Source organism: Budorcas taxicolor, chromosome 3 (assembly GCF_023091745.1).
Source record: "Budorcas taxicolor isolate Tak-1 chromosome 3, Takin1.1, whole genome shotgun sequence".
Classification (NCBI taxonomy): domain Eukaryota; kingdom Metazoa; phylum Chordata; class Mammalia; order Artiodactyla; family Bovidae; genus Budorcas; species Budorcas taxicolor.
Window position 1 is genome coordinate 35,359,855 of NC_068912.1, and position 24,593 is coordinate 35,384,447.

Genomic DNA, 24,593 nt, shown 5'->3' on the forward strand with positions numbered 1-24,593 from the left:
TCTAGAGGAAAAAGCATGCAATAGAAATGAACTAATTAAGATTGTGCTACATATTAGGGAGGAAGCCATGGAAAGAGCCAAGGAGAAATGTTCTAGGCAGGGGGAAAATAAAAAACAAAGGTACTGAGGTGAGATGGTGCTTGGAAAGAGGGTGCTCAATGAATGAATAAATGAAGATCAGAAAACTAAGAAACAGAGAAAAGACTTGTTCACTATGATTGCCTGGAAAATCCCATGGACAGAGGAGCCTGGCGGGCTTTAGTCCATGGGATTGCAAAGAGTAGGACACAACTGAGCAACTAACACACACACACTATGATTGACAAGTAATGGAACCTAGCTCCAATTTGGCCCTTTTCCTACTGAACCACACTGCCTCAACATTTAGCAAAAATGTATAGTCTTAGCAAAATCACGTATAATAACTGAAAATGAAGTGAAATGAAAAATTTGTTCGAGTTCAGATTTTTAAAAAGAAAACTGACATTTGAAGTCAGTATAAATAATAGAGAATGAAAACATATAAAATGCTACTCTTGAATTTTGACTCAGATTAAGTAAGTGCACAGTGTAATCTGAGAGAACTTGAAATAAGATAGAGAAAAAAATTTTAAGCATTTATTCCTTATTTACTGTGTGGCAGACACTATGTTGCATAACTAGGACATCATCCCTGCATGGAGTGTTTAGATTTTTCATGTAAGAGATTAGTCTAATATTTGAGAATTCTCTAAATAGCTGGAGAATTTAAGACTAAAACCTCCATTTGGGATATTATATTAAATCAATACATGAATGTGCTATTAGAAATTATTTGGTCTAGTACAAGTACTAAGGATATTGTCAATCTTCATTAACAGGAAGTGAGATATGAAACATAACCTTTGGGTTTTTGGCCTTTGTACAGAGTTATGCTTTTACTTATCAAGTGTTTACATTTGACCATCTAATTCTATTTTATGTTTTATCAGATGATTGACATAGGGGAGAGCATAGCTATTCCAGATGACATTACTGAACAGGAAAAACGTTCTGGAAATTGGTGGAAGCGCTTGGTGGCAGGAGGGATAGCTGGTGGAGTTGCAAGGACGTGTACAGCCCCTTTTGACCGCTTGAAGGTCATGATGCAGGTAGTTTGCACTTTAGCCCTTAAGCATTAAACTAACTTGAAAAAAATCTTGTTAATTTTCAAAAGAAGTGTTTTGGCACATTTCAAACTACTTCTCCCTGAAGTTTTACATTTTTTATGAAAACATAAATTTTCTTATTTTCAATATTAAAAATGCCTTAATTTCCTTTCAGATGCTTTTAAAATTAATTTGTATTTGAAATAATAATAGAACCACTCTTAGAAATTTTTTCTCAGGATTATAACTAAATCTATGAATGAAGTGTTAAGACATACAATTAGTCTAACTTATTAGGTGTCTTGAGCCCCTGAAACTTAACATAATAGCATGGTTCTAATCTACTTAAGTACTAATAGTATTTCTAAGAATTGGAAAATAAGTTACTAGGAGTGTGTTACTGACTAATATCTGTTTAGAGGTAATACTACATAATTTTATTTTGCTGATTAATAGATTGTCAACAGTAGTTATAAAAGAGCGCAGGTTTAGTTTTAATCTGTTAAGTGTCAATTAAAAGTTAATATTTGCTGATCTTCCCTGGAAGTCCAGTGGTTAAGATTCCCTACTTGCAGTTTAGGGGTGTGGGTCCGATCCCTGTTTGGGGAACTAAGATCCCACATGCCCTGTGGCCAAAAAAATTCTTTTTAAATTTAATATTTGCTGAATACTTTCTTTACAATGATACAAAATTAATAATACACAGTCTCAGTAAGTAAGTAAGTGTTAGTCACTCAGTTGTGTCCAACTCTTTGCAATCCCATGGACTACACCCACCAGGCTCCTCTGTCCATGGAATTCTCCAGGCAAGAATACTGGCATGGGTTGACATGTCCTTCTCCAGGAGATCTTTCTGACCCTGGGATCAAATCTGCATCTCCTGCATTGCTGGTGGATTCTTTACTGTCTGAGCCACTAGAGAAGCCCAATTCACAATCTAGTAAATTTAAATTTGTAATTAAATTTACATACCTGGGTATTTTATTGTCTTTTTGGGTAACATAGGTGATATTTGATAATGGATTATGAATAGTATTTTTTGGTGCTATATGATGTTGTTTGTTTGTGGGGATTTTCTTGGTGGCCCAGTGATTAAGACTCTGCACTTGCAGTGTGGGGCGTGTGAGTTTAACCCCTGGTTGGACTAGGACCCCACATGCCACATGGCCAAAAAAAATAAAGAATAAAAAGTTTTGACTGACTCAGAATTAAAGATAGGGGCCCTCAGAGAGGACAGCCTCCATCTCTGGGCAGTCTGCTCCTGTTTTTCTTTGGCTTGCTTCATTCTCTTGGTCAAAAGTTCATAACATTCTTGTTGCCTCTTCCTTATTTTCCTTAGTATGCTATTTCTTCAGAGTATTATGCCAGTATCTGTGTTGCAGGGCACATGGAGCAACAAAATACTGAATCTTGTGTACTACGGTCCTGCGTTTCATACCTTCTTTATTCAGGGGATTTCTGACAACATACTGGTGAACATCATCTTCTTTAGTGACTGAAAAGTTTGTGGCTTTGGCTGTTTTTTTCTGGGGGCGGGGGGGGGTGCGGGTGCATGTGTCCCAGGCAGTGAGGCACAGTAGTATTAGGAATACCTCATTTTTGCAATAATCAAGTTGAGAACACTCACATTGGCATTCAGAGTGCAACTCTGAACAGATTTCACTTCCTTTCTCCATTTTTCTTTGGTCTATAACAGGATTGCTTCTTCCTCAGTAGCAGTGGACATGGCCATGGGTCAAGCCACCGTGCTTAATTATAGCCACCACTGATTTGGCCCACATAACCCTCCCATTCTCCCAGAGCATCAACAGCAACTTCTATGTCCATATGCTTCCCTCAAAAGGTAGGACATTTGTGTTCATCATTCACATCAGTGAATGAGCAACAAGTGGCTGGGAAGGCAATGTTCAGCTTCATCTGGAGGCAGCTGATTGCTTCCAAGATACTATGAAAATAAGCTGAATAGTTATAATTGTACACTGTGAGTTAACTGGCATAAGACAGTAAGGCAAATAACCTATCATTCTTCTGTATGTTTGATTCTATATGTAACCTATATTGTATCCTGTGAGGTGACTAAATTCAGTTAGCTTTTAGAAAAGAACAGAAATTGAAAGATCTGTTTTGCAAGTAGAAATAGAAGAGCTGGCTTCCTCAGCGACCAGGCCTGGTAGAAAATTTAAAAATGAGGTGGAAAAGAAAAATATGTGGATACCACACAGAGCTACATAGAAACAGAGACATATAAGGAGATGAAAAAATGGGAAAGGGACTCAGAGGGAAAATAAAGAGAATAAATATATATTTTAAGTGCCCATTGTTAATATGCTTAGTGCTGGATTAAAAGCATATTTTCTTATACTTCAGAACCTAACAGAAATGTAGACAACAAATCTATATACTGATGGTGCTGCTGAAAAATAATAATTATAACTTAGGAGTACTTGCTATATGTCTAGATAGATGGGTATTGTAGAGATACAGAGTAGGAATTTTCTCCTAGGGGATGAAAGTTGGTGAGTGGATTAGGGAGAATGAAAAAGAATAGAGTAAATAGTGGGGGTGTTTTCAGAAAGAGTGAAAAAAGAGAAAGATTTAAGGGGGCTGGATAGATAGAAGGGAGAAGAGGATGGGAGATTAAAAGAAAGAAAAGGAAAATAGAGAAGAAGATAAGTGAGAAAAAAGAGAAGCTATGATAGATGAAAAATGGGTTAAAAATGGAAAAGAAGAGTGATCTAATGAGAGGCAAGAGGAGGCAAGATGCTGCCCTTTTTGTGCCACTCTGGCTTGGGTCTCATGGCTTTCATTCATACATGTATTTGACAGGGAGATGGGTTCACTAGAACTTGTCTCCTTTATTGATAGAGGTATTTCTCGGTGAGCTTCACACAACTGGAAAAGAACACTATGAACAAAAGAAGGATGCGTGCTGGGGTCCAACCAGGGATACCCTCGGGATGAACGGCGGCTTTGGCGAACGAAAGAATGACATGGGGAGACCAAGCTTCAGTAAGCAAGGCCTATAACTTTATTTTCAAAAGGGGCTTTTATACCCTGACTTGTACATAGAGGAAAATGAAAGATGCAAAGTCATGCAGAGTCAGCTCAAACATTCCAGCAGTTTTGTCCTTATAGAAACCAGGATTTTTTCTGCATACCTTTCCATAAACAAGGGTCTTATGTTGTGTACAATATCTTCTGGCTTTGGATGGCTGTTGACATTTTATGACCCTTTTTTGATAAAGGTTGATCAACCAGAAAACTTGTTTTCCCTTGAAATGTTTTTTCTTTATACCTCTAATCTGTGTCAGCCTCAGAAAGTACTAAACAGAGTTACATTCTCATGGAGCAAAGGTGCAGTGGGTTACAAAAAAGAACTTATTAGTTCAAAGGTCTGATGTGGTTAATACCAAGGCTACTACTTGTTTTTCTTACATTCCAACTATATTAACTAATGCACTCCCAGGTACACAATGGATAAGGGATATGGGAACTTGCAGCAAGCATTGGCTCAACAATGAAACCCTTCACCAGTATTATTGTAATAAAACTCTTTCACCCCTCGAAGGGCTCTATATTTTTAGAATGCTTAGGCTTCCCATGTCATGGTTTGTGAACAATCATATGTGTAGTTGCAAGAGTCTGGATAAACCTACCAAACAAGCTAGAATGCTAACAGGGGAGTTTGAATTGAAATGCTCCTTTCATGCTCAGGAGACTTATCAACTACAGCCCTAAATTGATTTTCTCCAGAGAAAGGTGGTTGGGGATAGCCCCCTGTTAATGTCAGAAGAGTTGGTGGAAGGCATAATATAGTAAACAATAGACAGACAGATTTTGGTTTGGGGTAGATGCTCGAGCAGGTCCAGGGAGTCCCTCAAGTCCTGATCCACCTTGCCTGTTAGGTTTCCTCCACATGACCTTGTCATGGGTGGGATCTCCTATGCTGGCTTCCAGCAGATGTGTGTTGTGTGGTGAGAAGTAGTTTACTGTAGTTTAAAAGCAGGTCTCTTGTAGAGTCAGAGAGCCCGAGGTTTTAATTCTGGCTTTGCTACTTACTTTATAACTGGGAAAGTCATTTGATCTCTTTTAATTGGGTCTATAAAATGAAGATTATGATGCCAGGGTTATTGTAAGAATTTAAAAAATTTTATAAAGTGCTTTGCATTATACCTGTCATTGTAGTCTGCGCTTAAAATATGAGAGCTGTCATTTTCGTGGAGAAATAAGATGAAGAAATAGCACTATTACTATTTTAGCAAAAACACATTCAACTTTCTACAGTCACTTATTTGGTCTTTTAAAAATTGTATTTTTTAAATAAAGTGAGTATATGCTTACTAAGGGATATTTGGAAAGTAAAAAAGTAGAAAGTAGAAAAATTATCTTTCTCACCACCCAAAATGATCATTATTAACACTGAGTGAATTTCTTCTTGTCCTTTGTCCTATATATTTTTTTACATAGTAGTGTTTACTTTATAATTAATTTACATTCTGTTTATTGCTTTTATGATTAATAGTGTTAACGTGAGCATGTTTTCATGTCACATTAAATATTCTTCAAATATTTAAAATATTTGTATCTTCTTTATTTTATTTTTTAATATAAATTTCTTTCTTTCTTTCTTTACTTTATTTTACTTTACAGTACTGTATTGGTTTTACCATACATCCACATGAATCCTCCACGGGTGTACATGTGTTCCCCATCCTGGATCCCCCTCCCACCTCCCTCCCCATACCATCCCTCTGGGTCATCCCAGTGCACCAGCCCTGAGCATCCTGTATCGTGCATCGAACCTGGACTGGCGATTCGTTTCATATGATATTATACATGTTTCAATGCCATTCTCCCAAATCATCCCACCCTCTCCCTCTCTCACAGAGTCCAAAAGACTGTTCTATACATCTGTGTCTCTTTTGCTGTCTCGCATACAGGGTTATCATTACCATCTTTCTAAATTCAATATATATGTATTAGTATATTGTATTGGTGTTTTTCTTTCCGGCTTACTTCACTCTGTATAATAGGCTCCAGTTTCATCCACTTCATTAGAACTGATTCAAATGTATTCTTTTTAATGGCTGAGTAATACTCCATTGTGTATATGTACCACAGCTTTCTTATCTGTTCGTCTGCTGATGGACATCTAGGCTGCTTCCATGCCCTGGCTATTATAAACAGTGCTGTGATGAACATTGGGGCACACGTGTCTCTTTCAATTCTGGTTTCCACGGTGTGTATGCCCAGCAGTGGGATTGCTGGGTTGCATGGCAGTTTTATTTCCAGTTTTTTAAGGAATCTCCACACTGTTTTCCATAGTGGCTGTACTAGTTTGCATTCCCATCAACAGTGTAAGAGGGTTCCCTTTTCTCCCCACCCTCTCCAGCATTTATTGCTTGTAGACTTTCAGATAGTAGCCATTCTGGCTGGCATGAAATGGTACCTCATTGTAGTTTTGATTTGCATTTCTCTGATAATGAGTGATTTTCAGCATCTTTTCATGTGTTTGTTAGCCATCTGTATGTCTTATTTGGAGAAATGTCTGTTTAGTTCCTTGGCCCATTTTTTGATTGGGTAGTTTATTTTTCTGGAATTGAGCTACAGGAGTTTCTTGTATATTTTTGAGACTAATTCTTTGTCAATTGCTTCATTTGCTCTTCTTCTCCCATTCTGAAGGTTGTCTTTTCACCTTGCTTAGAGTTTCCTTTGTTGTGCAGAAGCTTTTAAGTTTAATTAGGTCCCATTTGTTTATTTTTGCTTTTATTTCCAGTATTCTGTGAGGTGGGTCATAGAGGATCCTGCTGTGATTTCGAGGAAGGCAATAGCACCCCACTCCAGTACTCTTGCCTGGAAAATCCCATGGATGGAGGAGCCTGGTAGGCTGCAGTCCATGGGGTTGCTAAGAGTCGGACACGACTGAGCGACTTTACTTTCACTTTTCACGTTCATGCATTGGAGAAGGAAATGGCAACCCACTCCAGTGTTCTTGCCTGGAGAATCCCAGGGATGGGGGAGCCTGGTGGACTGCTGTCTATGGGGTTGCACAGAGTCGGACACGACTGAAGCGACTTAGCCGCAGCAGCAGCTGTGATTTATGTCAGAGATTGTTTTGCCTATGTTCTCCTCTAGGAGTTTTATATTTTCTGGTCTTACATTTAGATCTTTAATCCATTTTGAGTTTATTTTTGTGTATGGTGTTAGAAAGTGTTCTAGTTTCATTCTTTTACAAGTGGTTGACCAGTTTTCCCAGCACCACGTGTTAAAGAGATTGTCTTTTCTCCATTGTATAGTCTTGCCTCCTTAGTCAAAGATAAGGTGTCCATAGGTGCGTGGATTTATCTCTGGGCTTTCTATTTTGTTCCATTGATCTATATTTCTGTCTTTGTGCCAGTACCATACTGTCTTGATGACTATGGCTTTGTAGTAGAGCCTGAAGTCAGGCAGGTTGATTCCTCCAGTTCCATTCTTCTTTCTCAAGATTGCTTTGGTATTCGAAGTTTCTTGTATTTCCATGCAATGTGAAATTATTTGTTCTAGCTCTGTGAAAAATACCGTTGGTAGCTTGATAGGGATTGCATTGAATCTATAGATTGCTTTGGATAGTATACTCATTTTCACTATATTGATTCTTCTGATCCATGAACACAGTATATTTCTCCATCTATTTGTGTCCTCTTTGACTTCTTTCACCAGTGTTTTAAAGTTTTCTATATATAGGTCTTTTGTTTCTTTACGTAGATATATTCCTAAGTATTTTATTCTTTTCATTGCAATGGTGAATGGAATTGTTTCCTTGATTTCTCTTTCTATTTTCTCATTATTAGTGTATAGGAATGCAAGGGATTTCTGTGTATTGATTTTATATCCTGCAACATTACTATATTCATTGATTAGCTCTAGTAATTTTCTGGTGGAGTCTTTAGGGTTTTCTATGTAGAGGATCATGTCATCTGCAAACAGTGAGAGTTTTACTTCTTCTTTTCCAATCTGGATTCCTTTTATTTCTTTTTCTGCTCTGATTGCTGTGGCCAAAACTTTCAAAACTATGTTGAATAGTAATGGTGAGAGTGGGTACCCTTGTCTTGTTCCTGACTTCAGGGGAAATGCTTTTAATTTTTCACCATTGAGGATAATGTTTGCTGTGGGTTTGTCATATATGGCTTTTATTATGTTGAGGTATGTTCCTTCTATTCCTGCTTTCTGGAGAGTTTTTATCATAAATGGGTGTTGAATTTTGTCAAAGGCTTTCTCTACATCTATTGAGATAATCATATGGCTTTTATTTTTCAATTTGTTAATGTGGTGTATTACATTGATTGATTTGCAGATATTGAAGAATCCTTGCATCCCTGGGATAAAGCCCATTTGGTCATGATGTATGATCTTTTTAATTTGTTGTTGGATTCTGATTGCTGGAATTTTGTTAATGATTTTTGCATCTATGTTCATCAGTGATATTGGCCTGTAGTTTTCTTTTTTTGTGGCATCTTTGTAAGGTTTTGGTATTAGGGTGATGGTGGCCTCATAGAATGAGTTTGGAAGTTTACCTCCCTCTGCAATTTTCTGGAAGAGTTTGAGTAGGGTAGGTTTTAGCTCTTCTCTGAGTTGTTGGTAGACTTCAGCTGTGAAGCCGTTTGGACCTGGGCTTTTGTTTGCTGGAAGATTTCTGATTACAGTTTTGATTTCTGTGCTTGTGATGGGTCTGTTAAGATTTTCTATTTCTTCCTGGTTCAGTTATGGAAAATTGTACTTTTCTAAGAATTTGTCCATTTCTTCCAAGTTGTCCCTTTTACTGGCATATAATTGCTGATAATAGTCTCTTATGATCCTTTGTGTTTCTGTGTTGCAGATGACACAACACAGATGATCTGTCCATTTTCATTTCTAATTTTATTGATTTGATTTTTCTCCCTTTGTTTTTTGATGAGTCTGGCTAATGGTTTATCGATTTTATTTATCTTCTCAAAGAACCATCTTTTGGCTTTGTTAGTTTTTGCTATGGTCTCTTTCGTTTCTTTTGCATTTATTTCTGCCTTAATTTTTAAGATTTCTTTCCTTCTACTAACCCTGGGATTCTTCATTTCTTCCTTTTCTAGTTGCTTTAGGTGTAGAGTTAGGTTATTTATTTGACTTTTTTCTTGTTTCTTGATGTATGCCTGTATTGCTATGAACCTTCCCCTTAGCACTGCTTTTACAGTGTCTCACCCTGGTTGGGTTGTGGTGCTTTCATTTTCTTTTGTTTCTATACAAAAAGGATCTTCATGACCTGGATAATCACGATGGTGTGATCACTCATCTAGAGCCAGACATCCTGGAATGTGAAGTCAAGTGGGCCTTAGAAAGCATCACTACGAACAAAGCTATGGAGGTGATGGAATTCCAGTAGAGCTATTTCAAATCCTGAAAGATGATGCTGTGAAAGTACTGTACTCAATATGCCAGCAAATTTGGAAAACTCAGCAGGGGTCACAGGACTGGAAAAGGCCAGTTTTCATTCCAATCCCAAAGAAAGGTAATGCCAAAGAATGCTCAAACTACTACACAATTGCACTCATCTCACACACTAGTAAAGTAAGGCTTAAAATCCTCCAAGCCAGGCTTCAGCAAAACGTGAACTGGTTCAAGCTGGTTTTAGAAAAGGCAGAGGAAGCAGAGATCAAATTGCCAACATCCACTGGATCATGGAAAAAGCAAGAGAGTTCCAGAAAAACATCTATTTCTGCTTTATTGACTATGCCAAAGCCTTTGACTGTGTGGATCACAATAAACTGTGGAAAATTCTGAAAGAGATGGGCATACCAGACCACCTGACCTGCCTCTTGAGAAATCTGTATGCAGGCCAGGATACAACAGTTAGAACTGGACATGGAACAACAGATTGGTTCCAAATAGGAAAAGGAGTCTGTCAGGCTGTATATTGACACCCTGCTTATTGAACTTATATGCAGAGTACATCATGAGAAACGCTGGACTGGAAGAAACACAAGCTAGAATCAAGATTGCCGGGAGAAATATCAATCACCTCAGATATGCAGATGACACTACCCTTATGGCAGAAAGTGAAGAGGAACTAAAAAGCCTCTTGATGAAATGAAAGAGGAGAGTGAAAAAGTTGGCTTAAAGCTCAACATTCAGAAAATGAAGATCATGGCATCTGGTCCCATCACTCCATGGGAAATAGATGGAGAAACAGTGGAAACAGTGTCAGACTTTATTTTTTGGTGCTCCAAAATCACTGCAGATAGTGATTTCAGCCATGAAATTAAAAGACGTTTCCTCCTTGGAAGAAAAGTTATGACCAACCTAGATAGTATATTGAAAAGCAGGAAGATTACTTTGCCGACTAAGGTCTGTCTAGTCAAGGCTATGGTTTTTCCAGTGATCATGTATGGATGTGAGAGTTGGACTGTGAAGAAGGCTGAGTGCCGAAGAATTGATGCCTTTCAACTGTCGTGCTGGAGATGACTCATGAGAGTCCCTTGGACTGCAAGGAGATCCAACCAGTCCATTCTGAAAGAGATCGGTCCTGGGATTTCTTTGGAAGGAATGATGCTAAAGCTGAAACTCCAGGACTTTGGCCACCTCATGCAAAGAGTTGACTCATTAGAAAAGAGTTTGATGCTGGGAGGGATTGGGGGCAGGAGGAGAAGGGGACGACCGAGGATGAGATGGCTGGATGGCATCACTGACTTGATGGACATGAGTCTGTGTGAACTCTGAGAGTTGGTGATGGACAGGGAGGCCTGGTGTGCTGCGATTCATGGCGTCGCCAAGAGTCGGACACGACTGAGTGACTGAACTGAACTGAACTGATGCATATTTTGATTTCATCTGTGATATGTTGGTTATTCAGAAGCGTGTTGTTCAGCCTCCATATGTTGGAATTTTTAATAGCTTTTCTCCTGTTCAGTTCAGTTCAGTCGCTCAGTGTCCAAGTCTTTGTGACCCCATGAATCGCAGCACACCAGGCCTCCCTGTCCATCACCAACTCACTGACTTTACCCAAACTCATGTCCATCGAGTCGGTGATGCCATCCAGCCATCTCATCCTCTGTCGTCCCCTTCTCCTCCTGCCCCCAATCCCTCCCAGCATCAGTGTCTTTTCCAATGAGTCAACTCTTCGCATGAGGTGGCCAAAATATTGGAGTTTCAGCTTTAGAATCACTCCTTCCAGTGAACACCCAGGACTGATCTCCTTTAGGATGGACTGGTTGGATCTCCTTGCAGTCCAAGGGACTCTCAAGAGTCTTCTCCAACACCGCAGTTCAAAAGCATCAATTCTTTGGCGCTCAGCTTTCTCCACAGTCCAATCTCACATCCATACATGACCACTGGAAAAGCCATAGCCTTGACTAGATGGACCTTTGTTGGCACTGTAATGTTCTACTTTTTAACATATCTAGGTTGGTCATAACTTTCCTTCCAAGGAGTAAGTTTCTTTTAATTTCCTGGCTGCAATCACCATCTGCAGTGTTTTCGAGCCCCCCAAAATAAATTGTGACACTTTTTTCACTCTTTCACCATCTATTTCCCATGAAGTGATGGGACCAGATGCCATGATCTTCATTTTCTGAATGTTGAATTTTAAGCCAACTTTTTCACTCCCTGTCATGAGCTATCATGAGGAACTCCACCCATGGCAAAGGTCATGAGGAAGGAGGCTTCAGCACATGCAAAGGCGGGATTGAGCCTCAGGAAACCCCCTGTTCCCGAGTATCTACCCCCAAAACCAGAGTCTGTTTTATGCTTTCACCTATACCTCTGACTTTACAGGGGGCTCTCCCCCATCACCATTTCTCTCAGAGAAGTAGTTAACTTGCAGCTCCAGTTAATAAAAATTCCTGGGCATGACAAGAGTGTTTCAACTTACAAACTCCTCTGAAGGTTCTCTAGCCTGCCTGAGCAGGTTCTTCCGGCCACATGTGATTGTTTACAGCCTCCCAACCATGAGAGGCATGAGATGCTTTAAAACTTTCTAAATACAAATTCTTTTGAGAAGTTACAAAATTATTAGTATACTATTAGTGGGTTGATTAGAAATTATATTGGTGAAGGGTTTTTCATTTGTTGAGCCAATATTTGCTGCTAAATCTCCATATTCCTTGCCCTGATAATGAATATAACTAGCATATAGGAGAAATAAGTATTAACCTTTAAGATTAATTGTGTTAAACCTTAGGCTAAGTAAATGCCTTTCTTGATTGTAACCCACTACACCCTCACCCTATAGGAATGCAACTTTATTTGGAGGGTGGCACCTGGTTTAAAAAAAAAATCACCCCTGGGAAAAATAAGTTTTCTGGTTGACTGACCGTTATCAGAAAGGGCCATAAAATGTCAGCAGGCTTCATGGCCAGAAGATGATGTAAAACCCATAAGACCTTTGTATAATTTTATATGAAGCACCTGATTGTGACAACGGTCAGGTCTGCTGACCCCCGCGTGACTCTGTATTCATCCCTATGTATAACAAAAAGTATATAAGCAAACCTGAAAAATAAAGAAATCAGATCAGTTTCTGGAAAGACTGATTCCCCCGTGTCATTCTTTCTTTCCCCTTCTGGCTGAATTCCCATCTGGAACGTGGGTACTCACCAAGCCTGCTAATTTTGCCTGGGCTTCTGAGATCGGACCGGGGAGGCCTCAGTGCCTCCTCTCCTTTGGGAGAACGGAAAGACGCCTGTGGCCTATGTAGGTGGTGATTGGTATTCCACGTAAACCAAGTTATTCAGCCTCTTTTTCTCCACTAATTTTCCTACTACGCTATTCTTTTCTAATCTCTCTTTATATCTGTAATTAAATAAGTTTTTTCCTAGGACTCCTATTCCATTTCCCCTTCAAATTATCCTGGATCCACTGGGGCTGGACTCTGGCAACTCTCCTCTTTCACTTTAATCAAGAGGGTTTTAGTTCCTCTTCACTTTCTGCCATAAGGGTGGTGTCTACATATCTGAGGTTATTGATATTTCTCCCGGCAATCTTGATTCCAGCTTGTTCTTCTTCCAGCGAGCGTTTCTCATGATGTACTCTGCATATAAGTTCAATAAGCAGGGTGACAATATACAGCCTTGAACCAGTCTGTTGTTCCATGTCCAGTTCTAACTGTTGCTTCCTGACCTGCATACAGGTGTCTCAAGAGGCAGGTCAGGTGGTCTGGTATGCCCATCTCTTTCAGAATTTGCCACCGTTTATTGTGATCCACACAGTCAAAGGCTTTGGCATAGTCAATAAAGCAGAAATAGATGTTTTTCTGGAACTCTCTTGCTTTTTCCATGATCCAGCAGATGTTGGCAATTTGATCTCTTGTTCCTCTGCCTTTTCTAAAACCAGCTTGAACATCTGCAAGTTCATGGTTCACATATTGCTGAAGCCTGGCTTGCAGAATTTTGAGCATTACTTTACTGGTGTGTGAGATGAATGCAATTGTTCGGTAGTTTGAGCATTCTTTGGCATTGCCTTTCTTTGGGGTTGGAATGAAAACTGGCCTTTTCCAGTCCTGTGGCCAGTGCTGAGTTTTCCAAATTTGCTGGCATATTGAGTGCAGCACTTTCACAGCATCATCGTCCAGGATTTGAAATAGCTCCACTGGAATTCCATTACCTCCACTAGCTTTGTTCGTAGTGATGCTTTCTAAGGCCCCCTTGACTTCACATTCCAGGATGTCTGGCTCTAGGTGAATGATCACACCATCGTGATTATCTGGGTCTTGGAGATCTTTTTTGTACAGTTCTATGTATTCTTGCCACCTCTTCTTAATATTTTTTGCTTCTGTTAGGTCCATACCATTTCTGTCCTTTATCGAGCCCATCTTTGCATAAAATGTTCCCTTAGTATCTCTAATTTTCCTGAAGAGATCTCTAGTCTTTCCCATTCTGTTGTTTTCCTCTATTTCTTTTCACTGATCACTGAGGAAGGCTTTCTTATCTCTCCTTGCTATTATTTGAAATGCTGCATTCAGATGCTTAGGGCGAACTTAAAGACCTTACTTTAAATAACTTAATTATCCTAGTAAAGACCGTGTCTCTAAATAAGGTCACTTTCAAAGACACTAAGGATTAGGACTTAAAGATATAAGTTTCAGCCTTCCCAGGTGGCGCTAGTGGTAAAGAATCTGCCCACCAATTCAGGAGACATAAGAAATGGAGGTTTGATCTCGGGGTCAGGAAGATGCCTGGAGGAAGGCTTGGCAGCCCACTCCAGTATTCTTGTCTGGACAATCCCATGGACAGAGGAGCTTGATGGGCTACAGTCCTTAGGGTCACAAAGAGTTAGACACAACTGAAGTGACTTGACATGCATATGATTTCAGGGGACACACAATTCAACCAATAACACCTCTCTACCCTGGAGTATTGAAAGTTTGATGTAGTTTTCATCCACTTCAATGCACTCTTTAATGAAACTGTAATATTTTAGCAGCAACAATACATCTTGTGTATGAAAAAATTCTCTGAAAACCAAGTTATACCTGTTTGTTTAATTCTTTTTTTTTTCATGTGTGAAGTTAAAGTATGTATTTGGGGACAACAGCCAATTAATGTTATCAGGTTTATATGTCTCTAAAGGAAAATTAAAATTATTTTGAAGATCATAAGTTTATACATATATGTATCATTATTTTATTAGTCATAATATCAATGCTATATTACCAACAAAATAAATTTTAAAATAGGTAAATTTGCTTTTTATTTCTAGATTCATAGTTTACAGTCAGGGAAAATGAAATTGCTGGATGGGTTTAAGCAGATGGTAAAAGAAGGTGGAATTCTTTCTCTTTGGCGAGGAAATGGTGTAAATGTTTTAAAAATTGCACCTGAGACAGCGCTCAAGGTTGGGACCTATGAACAGGTAAAATATTACTGTCTGTGGAATTTTAGAAGACAGATTTTAAATTTTAAAAATTTTATACTTTTGTGAGAGAAAACATAAAACATTGCTGGAGTGTGCTCAAGCAATAGATGTGAATTTAAATATAAGTGACTTTAGTTATTCTTATTTATTTTTGATATTTTCATATTGCTTTTGTTTGCAAGAGATGGTCTCTGGACCATATTATAACTGTAATATAATCTATTCTATTGTCTATTAGTAGTTCTTTTCATTTCAGTTTCCCCACGTGAGAGACCCTCAAAAAACATTTCAGTATTGTTTTTACTTTTAATAATGTGAATATTTCTTTTAAAATTTGTTAATCTGAAAAAGAAACAAAAACAAAACAAAAAACATTGTTCATCTGATTTAGGATTTTACTTTTGCTCAAATAATTCACTTTGAGATGAGCTATATTTATTTTCAAGTAATATAAATTATTAGCATCACATAGTCTGAGTACACTGTGCATCCCCAGTTTTCCATTTTCAATGTAAATCTTATAGTAATTTTTTTCTTTAAACATTTAATAATACATAGCATTAATTTGCTTCTTTTGTAGAACCTTGGTTTACGAAGTCAGATGACCTCAAAATTTTAAGAAAAGATCAAAAATAAATACTACCCTTTCTCAACCCAAATTGTTTAAAAGCAAATGAATGGTTGTATAGGACACTAGACTTAGTTGTAATGCACATCTTAAAAACATACATCACTTATATAAATTGGGATTTGCTTACTCATTCAAGAAATGTTTCTTTCAGCAACAGATGTTTCTTGAGCATTTAATGTGTTCTAGATCTTATTCGAGGTTCTGGGGATACAGCAGCAAACAAATCAGATGTTGATAAATGCCATGGAGAAAACAGGTGATAGAAACGAGACAGTTAGAACTGATAACTCTTTCAAGGAGTTTTTCTATGAGTGGTAACTATAGGAAGATGTGGGATAGAGAATTTTCTAAAAATGGAAGAAGCAACAGCATGTTTGTATACTTAGGAGAAAGATCCAGTAAAGAGGGGAACATTAATGACAGGATAGAGGAGAGAGTAGTGCAAGTAATATAAATTATTACTATCCTTGAGTCTCTGAGAGGGTGAAAGAAGATGGGAACTAGTGCTCATGGAAGGGTTTGGCCTTGGGTAGGCACTTCATCCATAGTTCGAGGAAAAGCTCTACTATGTGTGCACAGATGCAGGTGGGTTTCTTCAAATTAGGGTCTCTTTAAATTGCTGCCAGGAAGGCATTTTAGTGTTCATAATAGTTTTTAAAATGATAGTTGACTGACCTAAACTTGACATTCTCTTTCTTCAAAGTTTCTAAAGCAGTGAATCATAGCCAGTCAGGTCCACAGTCTCATATTGTTCAAGTATTATGATACTTGACGATTTGATGCTTTTCTTTCTACTAGTACCTCATCCCAAGCCACTCTGGCTAAAAATCTTAGTAATGGTAATGCCACAGCATACCATAAGTTACCATCATCCCATTTACCACTAGTAATCATGTGTTTGTTGCCTATGACTGGTGAGTGATTCAGTTCTAATAATATGAGCAGGCTTACCTTCTAGCAACACATTTTAAAAAACCAGCAGTTGATTTTTGTTGATTTTAGCTGTTGATTTCCTGTTTTCAATTTCATTGATTTCTATTCTAATTATTATTATTACTTTTCTTCTGCTTACCCTTGGCTTGATTTGCTCTTCTTTTTCTATTTTCCTAAGGTGGAAACTTATTCATTTTTATCTTTCTTCTAATGTATACATTCAAAACTGTAAACTTTCCCTTAAGTACTGCTTCCCACTAATTTTGATAGTGTTTTTATTTTCATTTAGTTAAAATATTTTAAAATTTCTCTTGAGATTTCTTCTTTGACCAGTGTGTTACTTAAAAGAAGCGTTTTGTTTAATTGCCACATATTTTGGTATTTTCCAATTATTTTTCTATCATTAATTTCTAGTTTAATTCCTTTGTGATCTGAGAAGCAGACATTGGTTGATTTCTGTTCTTTTAAATTTGTTAAGGTCTGTTTTATGGTCCAAAATATGGTCTGTCTTGGTGAGTGTTCCATGTGTTCTTGAGAAAAATGTGTAGTCTGCTGTTGTTGGATGAAGTAGTCAGTGGATGTCTGTTATCTCCAGTTTAGTAATGGTGTTATTTAGTTCAGCTATGTTATTACTGATATTCTGTCCACTGGAAATGTCCATTTCTAATAGAAGATGTTGAAATCTCCAACTATTATAATACATTCATCTATTTCTCTTTGCAATTCTATCAGGACTATTATTTAAGGACTAATATGTCATTTTGTAGAATTGACCCCTTTATCTTTATCCCTGATAACTTTCCTTGCTCTGAAGTCAGCTCTATCTGAAATTAATATCACTACTCCCACTTTATTTTGATTACTGTTAGCATGGTATATTTTTCTCCACTCATTTGCATTTAACATATGTGTCTTTAAAGTTGATTTCTTGTAGCCAACATACATTTGGATTTTGGTTTTTGATCCACTCTGACAGTATTTAATTGGTAGATAGGACCACTTTTGAAGTGGTACCAAATGTTTAGGTTTGGATTCACCCAGAGGTGAATTGAAATTCATTGGAAGGACTGATGCAGTAAGACACAGAAGGAAGAAAAGCCAATGTAAGTGTACATAAATGAGGGTTCAGCTGTAGGTGGTAGGGGCTTGATTCTGCCAGAACTTGTAAGAAGTGGACAGAGTAGTCCCCAGGATTATCTGTCTGAGGAGAGGAGCTAAGGCATTTATCTACCAATTTCTTGTTGTTCAATTGCTAAGTTGTGACCAACTCTGCAACCCCATGGACTACATGATGCCTGCCAGACCCCTCTGTCCATGGGATTTCCCAGGCAAGAATACTAGAGTGGGTTGCCTTTTCCTTCTCCAGGGGCTGTTCCAGACCTCAAGGATGGAAGCCATGTCTCCTTCATTGGCATGTGTGTTCTTTACTGCTGAGCCACAAGGGAAGCCCTTACCAGTTCCTATCCCCAGTTATTTGAAGAATGATCTTAGGACTTTAACTTTCCAGACTTCTAGGTTCAACAGGCTCCCATAGCTTTTCAGAAGGCCCTAAGGCAGGAAAACAGAGAGATGAGAGGCTTTTTCTTTAGATGGGATTCTGTCACTGTTGCTGTTGTTCAGTCACTCAGTTGTGTCCAACTCTTTTCAACCTCATGGTCTGCAGCATGCCACGCTTCCCCGTTCTTCACCATCTCACAGAGTTTGTCCAAACTCATGTCCATTGAGTTGGTGATGCCATCCAACCAACTTGTCCTCTGTTGTCTCCTCCTCTTTCCCAGCATCAGGGTCTTTTCTAATGAGTAAGCTCTTTGCCTCAGGTAGCCAATGTTAGGAGCTTCAGCTTTAGCATTAGTCCTTCCAATGAGTATTCAGGACTGATTTCCTTTAGGATTGACTAGTTTGATCTCTTTGCAGTCCAAGGGACTCTCAAGAGTCTTCTCCAACACCACAGTTCTAAAGCATCAGTTCTTCAATGCTCAGCCTTCTTTATGGTCCAACTCTCACATCCATACATGACTACAGGAAAAACCATATCTTTGACTAGATGGAACTTTGTTGCAAAGTAATGTTTCTGCTTTTTAATACGTTGTCATAGCTTTTCTTCCAAGGAACAAGTGTCTTTTAATTTCACGGCTGCAGTCGCCATCCATGTGATTTTGGAGCCTCCCCAAAACAAGTTTCCATTGTTTGCCCATCTATTTGCCATGAAGTGATGGAACTGGATGCCATGATCTTAGTTTTTTGAATGTTGAGTTTTAAGCCAGCTTTTTCACTCTCCTCTTTCACCTTCATCAAGAGGCTTTTTAGTTCGTCTTCACTTTCTGCCATTAGGGTGGTGTCATCTGCGTATCTGAGGTTATTGATATTTCTCCCAGCAATCTTGATTCCAGCTTGTGCTTCACCCAGCCCAGCATTCTTCATGGTGTATTCTGAATAGAAGTTAAATAAGCTGGATGACAATATACAGCCTTGACATATTCCTTTCCCAATTTTGAACCAGTCTGTTGCTACATGTTTTATTCTGTTGTCTCTTGACCTCAGATTTCTCAGAAAACAGTAAGGTGGTCTGCTATTCCCATCTCTTTAATAATTTTTCACAACTTGTTGTGAGCTACACAGAGGCTTTAGTATAGTCAGTGAAGCAGAAATAGATGTTTTTGTTTTTGAATTCTCTAGCTTTTTCTGTGAATCAACGGATGTTGGTAATTTGATCTCTGGCTCCTCTGCCTTTTCTAAATCCAGCTCATACATCTAGAAGTTCTTGGTTCATGTGCTGTTGAAGCCTAGCTTGAAGGATTTTGAGCATTACCTTGCTAGCATGTGAAATGAATGCAATTGTGCAGTAGTTTGAACATTGTTTGTCATTGCCCTTCTTTGGAATTGGAATGAAAACTGACCTTTTCGAGTTCTGTGGCCATTGTTGAGTTTTCCAAATGCAGCACTTTCACAGCATCATCTTTTAGGGTTTGAAATAGCTCACATGGAATTCCATCACCTCCTCTAGCTTTGTTTGTAGTGATGCTTCCTAAGGCCAACTTGACTTCGCACCCAGGATGTCTGGCTTCAGGTGAGTGATCACACCATCGTGGTTATCTGGGTCATTAAGATCTTTTTTGTATAGTTCTTCTGTGTATTCTTGCTGCCTCTTCTTAGTATCTTCTGCTTCTGTTAGATCCATACTATTCCTGTCCTTTATTGCACCCATCTTTGCATAAAATGTTTCCTTTATATCTCTAATTTTCTTGAAGAGATCTCTAGTCTTCCCCATTCTGTTGTTTTCCTCTATTTCTTTGCATTGTTCACTTATGAAGGCTTTCTTATCTTTACTTGCTATTCTTTGGAACTCTGCATTCAGATGGGTATATCTTTCCTTTTCTCCTTTGCCCTTGTCTTCTCTTCTTTTCTCAGATATTTGTAAAGCCTCCTCAGACAATCATTCACCTGTGAGTCTATATAGAACTGTCCAGATATGATGGAGGCTTCTGGAAATGCCTGTCATGGCCAACTATCTGCCTGCTTATGTTTGAGGGCCTCAGAGTTGCATTAGAGATCAATAAAAATACAGAATTTTATAGGCTATGATCATGGTCTTTCTAGCAATATAGTTCTTTCAAAACTTCTTATACTTCTTGTCTGTCTGTTCCAGTCAGTACCATGCAAAGTAACAGACCCAAAAATATTTTTCCTGATATTTTATTTTCCAGTTCCTATGCTCAGTCATTCCTTCTCTTTGTCATTTTTTTATAGTATGCTATGTTGATGTTAACTGAAATAATAGCCTGACAGATGACAACACCCTTGATGTGATTTTTGTAGATAAGTTCTTTAGGACAGTCTCATTACCAGCTTCTGTGCTGGTAACTTTCCCTACTTGGAAGTTCCACATTTCTTGACTATTAAGTCAGGCAGTGACAACTCCCTTTGCAGAGCTCTATTTCCTTCCATCTGTGCTTACAAACTAGCTTTTGAGAAGGCCTTAAGGCAGATAGGCAGAGAGAATGCCTGTCTCACAGATCTTGCTAAAAGCATCAAGGAACAGGCAGTACTGTCCAGCATTCTGAGGTTTTACAGTTAGTTTTCCTGTAACTTCAGGCTCAAAAAGCACGTGGTCTTCCTTCTAAGTTATCACAGGAGGTAATTTTATCAAGCATTTCCACAGAGCATTAAAAAGATCATCACCTTCTTAGACTGTAATATCTGTATCTTAATAATAAAGCCATTGCTACATATTTTAGGTTTTAGTTATGGCATCACCACTCATCTAGTAACCAGTTTTTGTACTCTTTAGGGTTCTTTCTAAGATGTTTTAACAAAGGGAGTTCAAAATACAATAGCTTAAGTAAGATAGAAGCATGTGGTCTGGGGCTAGCTGTACAACTCTGCCATCTTCAATATATGTGTTCCAAGGCTTCACCTATCTTTGCCATTTCCCAGGTGGAGGTAAAAGGAGTTTAGGATAGTTTAGTTTAAGGAGCTGTCTCAGAATTTCCATATTTAACTTCCCCTCACATCTCATTAGCCAAAATTAATCATTTAAACATACAGTCTATTGCAAGGAAGAACAGGAAAATGTAGTTTGTAGCTGAGTCAGCTGTGTTACACTAAATGGAAGAAAAAGACAAAGGGTATTGGGAACAAATAAGACTAGGAATAGATAGTACTAGGGTTCCCAGGTGGTGCTAGTGGTAAAGAACCCACCTGCCAATGAAGGAGACGTAAAAGATGCAGGTTCAATCCCTGGGTCAGGAAGATACCCTCTAGGAGGAAACGACAACCCATTCCAGTACTCTTGCCTGGAGAATCCCATAGACAGAGAAGCCTGGCAGGCTAGAGTCCATAGGGTCACAGAGTCAGACACGACTGAAGTGACTTAGCACACACACGTGGGAACAGATAGCAGTCTCTAACATGTTAAGTGAACCATCACACTTTCTGATGGAGAGTTACTGATTTGAGGACCAGAGAGTTAGTTCCTAGAGAGTGGCTGAATCATGTTGATGAAAGATCATCAGAAGAGGCAAATGGAAAAACATTTTGCCTAGGAAGTAACAAGATAATCTGCTTGCTGAGGTTATCTTGGATCCTAAATGACTTTCCAGTTTCAATTTCATGAAACTTAGTTTGGTCCCTGTGAAGCCTGACCTTTACACTGATATTTCTGTTTTCCTTATTTCCACATGTAATTCAATAATCTCTCTGTTATTAAGATAACAAAAAACCTCTCACATAAAGTTACTATTCCTGATTATCTACTATCCAAAAATATGAAGTATGTTCCGTGTGTAAGGGGTGGGGCTAAAAAGAGGTAAGAGAATAGAGTTCCTTTGTGTTATTTGCATGCCTTTTATGAAATACTGAATTCATGAATAGCTAACTTATTCTGCAGAATAAAAGAGGAAAAGGAGGCCAAAATAGAGGGGTCTTACTTATTATCTCAGACAATTAATTGCATAAAATTAAAATCAGATGTTCTACTAGATATTCCACTAGATATTCTAATGTTGGGTGTCTGAAATACTTTTTCAAATAATTGTTACTAATATTAATGTTATAAACAAAGAAACAATGTATATTCCATTTCAGTAATTTTATACATTTTAATATTTTTCTTTATACAGTATAAGAAATGGCTTAGTTCTGATGGTGCTAAAATAGGAATTATTGAAAGACTTATATCTGGTTCATTGGCTGGTGCAACTGCACAGACCTGTATTTACCCTATGGAGGTATGTACTATTATAAAATTTTAACTAAAGGAATGTTTTTAATGAAAACTTTAATTAAAAAAATAAGTGAATCACAGATCAGTATTTTATGCAATAAATAGCATTATAGCTATAAGATGTGTCTCACATGAAGTGTCAGTTGCCCTTAGTAACTGTCAGTTGCCCAGTCTTTTTTGGTTTAGGATAAAATTAGTATTGTACTGTGAAAGTGAAAATGAAGTCGCTCAGTCATTCCTGACTCTTTGTCAATCCCATGGACTGTAGACTACTAGGCTTCTCTGTCCATGGGATTTTCCAGGCAAGAGTACTGGAGTGGGTTGCCATTTCCTTCTCCAGGGGATCTTCCTGACCCAGGGATTGAACCCAGGTCGTCTGCATTGCAGGCAGACGCTTTACCCTCTGAGCCACCAGGGAACTAAGAAGATAAATAATTTGATTTCTCCAATTAATTGATAGAATCACTTATTCATTAATAAAATCAAATTTGTATTGAACAACCACAAACTTTAAAGTACTTCTCTGGATCCAGAGTTGAATCAGACAGGCATTTTGGTCATGGAGCTTATTATAGTCCGGAAGGGGAGATAGAATATGTACATCAGTAATGATGAAAAGTGAAAGTGGAAGTTGCTTAGTCGTGTCCAACTCTTTGCAACCCCAAGAACTATACAGTCCATGGAATTCTCCAGCACAGAATACTGGAGTGGGTCCAAATATAAATATAAATTCTAGAAGGGAGATCAATACCAAGTATTATGAAAATTCAGAAGGGAGATATTATCCCAGTTAATGAATTTCATGAAGGACATGAGTTGAATGTGTGAGTTTGACTTAGAATTTCGATGTTTGGAGATGATGAGGAAGTGGATTTTAAGTGTAAACAACAACTTGAGCAAAGGAATGGGGGTTAAGAGCAGATATTCAGGTGTAGATAGGATAATACTATAAATAATGGGCTGGGACCAGATCAGAATGGCTTATCAATGCAACTTAAGAAATTTAGTTTTAATTTCTTAAAAAATAAGAGCCGTTAAAGACTTTTGAGCTTGAAGTATAATCCTGCTAAAGTTTTTTAGAGGAGCAGAGACTAGAGAAATGAGATGACTAGATACAAGATGTTGCTATCATTCAGAGAAGTGACAATAAGGACTTGACATATGATACTGACTAGGAGAAATTGACTCACATTAGAACAGTCATAAGAACCGATCACTTGAGAAATGGAAAACAGAAGAAAGGGAAAGGAAGATGGCAAAGTTCTGTCTGGGTTCTGTGCCCAAATGTTTAGGAGAGTTATGTCTGAGTTAGGTCTCTAACAGAGGTACAGAACGGAGGAAGTGAGCCAGAGTCTGAAAGATGATGAGTTCAGGTTTGCCTGTATTTGAGTTATTGGTGGGCAACTGAGTTATAATTTTCTACAGGCAGTTGCAAATATAATACTAAGACTTGAGAGATTTCAAGTCTTGATGTGTCATCTGTGAAGAAGTGTTAGTTAAAGCCTTGAAACTGGTTAGAAATAAGTCATAATTTTATTTTTAACTTTTGAGAAAATCTTAGTTTAGAGAATGAAAGGAGCAAAAAACATGCCAGGGAAGCAGACAGAAAAAATTTACTTGGGTAAGAAGAGAGTGCACTGCCCTGGAGAAGGCAAAGAGTTTTAAGAATGGGATTATCCGAAGTGTTGGGTCCTACAGAGAAGTTCATACAGAGGGCTTCCAACTGACTACTCAGAGGAAGCTCCATCAAGATACACAGTTGCCCAATCAAGACAAAGTTTGTGTTTTTCTTGTCTTGGGTATTTTAGAGGGCCATTTCTCCAAGTATATCTATGTGTGTGCATGTTAAGTCACTTCAGTTGTGTCTGACTCTTTGCAACCCTATGGGCCAGAGCTGGCCAGGCTCCTCTGTCCATGGGATTCTCCAGACAAGAGTACTGCAGTGGGTTGCCATTTCCTTCTTTAAGAAGTGTATCTGGAACTCCCTTAAATTAGATTAATAGCAATTAAAAGGACAATAAGTGAAGTTCTATCAGAAGAATTACTATAAACATAGGAAGATGGATCACAGACAGCCTACAAGAGGCTATATTGTCTTCATAACCCATGTTATGTTATTACTTTATGAGCACAAAATGAACCCAAGTTATATTAAATTAGTTTATAGACCCTGTTTTTAACCATAGTTCCCAGAGTATGTATTTTTAGCTTATTATAGAATGTTTTTTCCATACTTGTTCACTTTACCATGACCATATACTTTTGTAAAATTTGAATTTTGACTACAGCTGCTTTATTTTGGGCTTCCCTGGTAGCTCAGACA

General features: G+C 38.2%; 1 protein-coding gene across 1 annotated transcript in view; it reads left to right on the forward strand.

Moving 5' to 3' along the window:
• LOC128045027 (calcium-binding mitochondrial carrier protein SCaMC-1-like) overlaps window positions 1-24,593 on the forward strand; it is an 80,414-nt gene that overhangs the window by 45,275 nt on the left and 10,546 nt on the right. Inside the window, exons 5-7 of the mRNA XM_052637487.1 lie at window positions 972-1,130; window positions 14,829-14,981; window positions 22,167-22,274. Coding sequence (XP_052493447.1) covers window positions 972-1,130; window positions 14,829-14,981; window positions 22,167-22,274 — 420 coding nt within the window. The remainder of the gene's footprint in view (window positions 1-971; window positions 1,131-14,828; window positions 14,982-22,166; window positions 22,275-24,593) is intronic.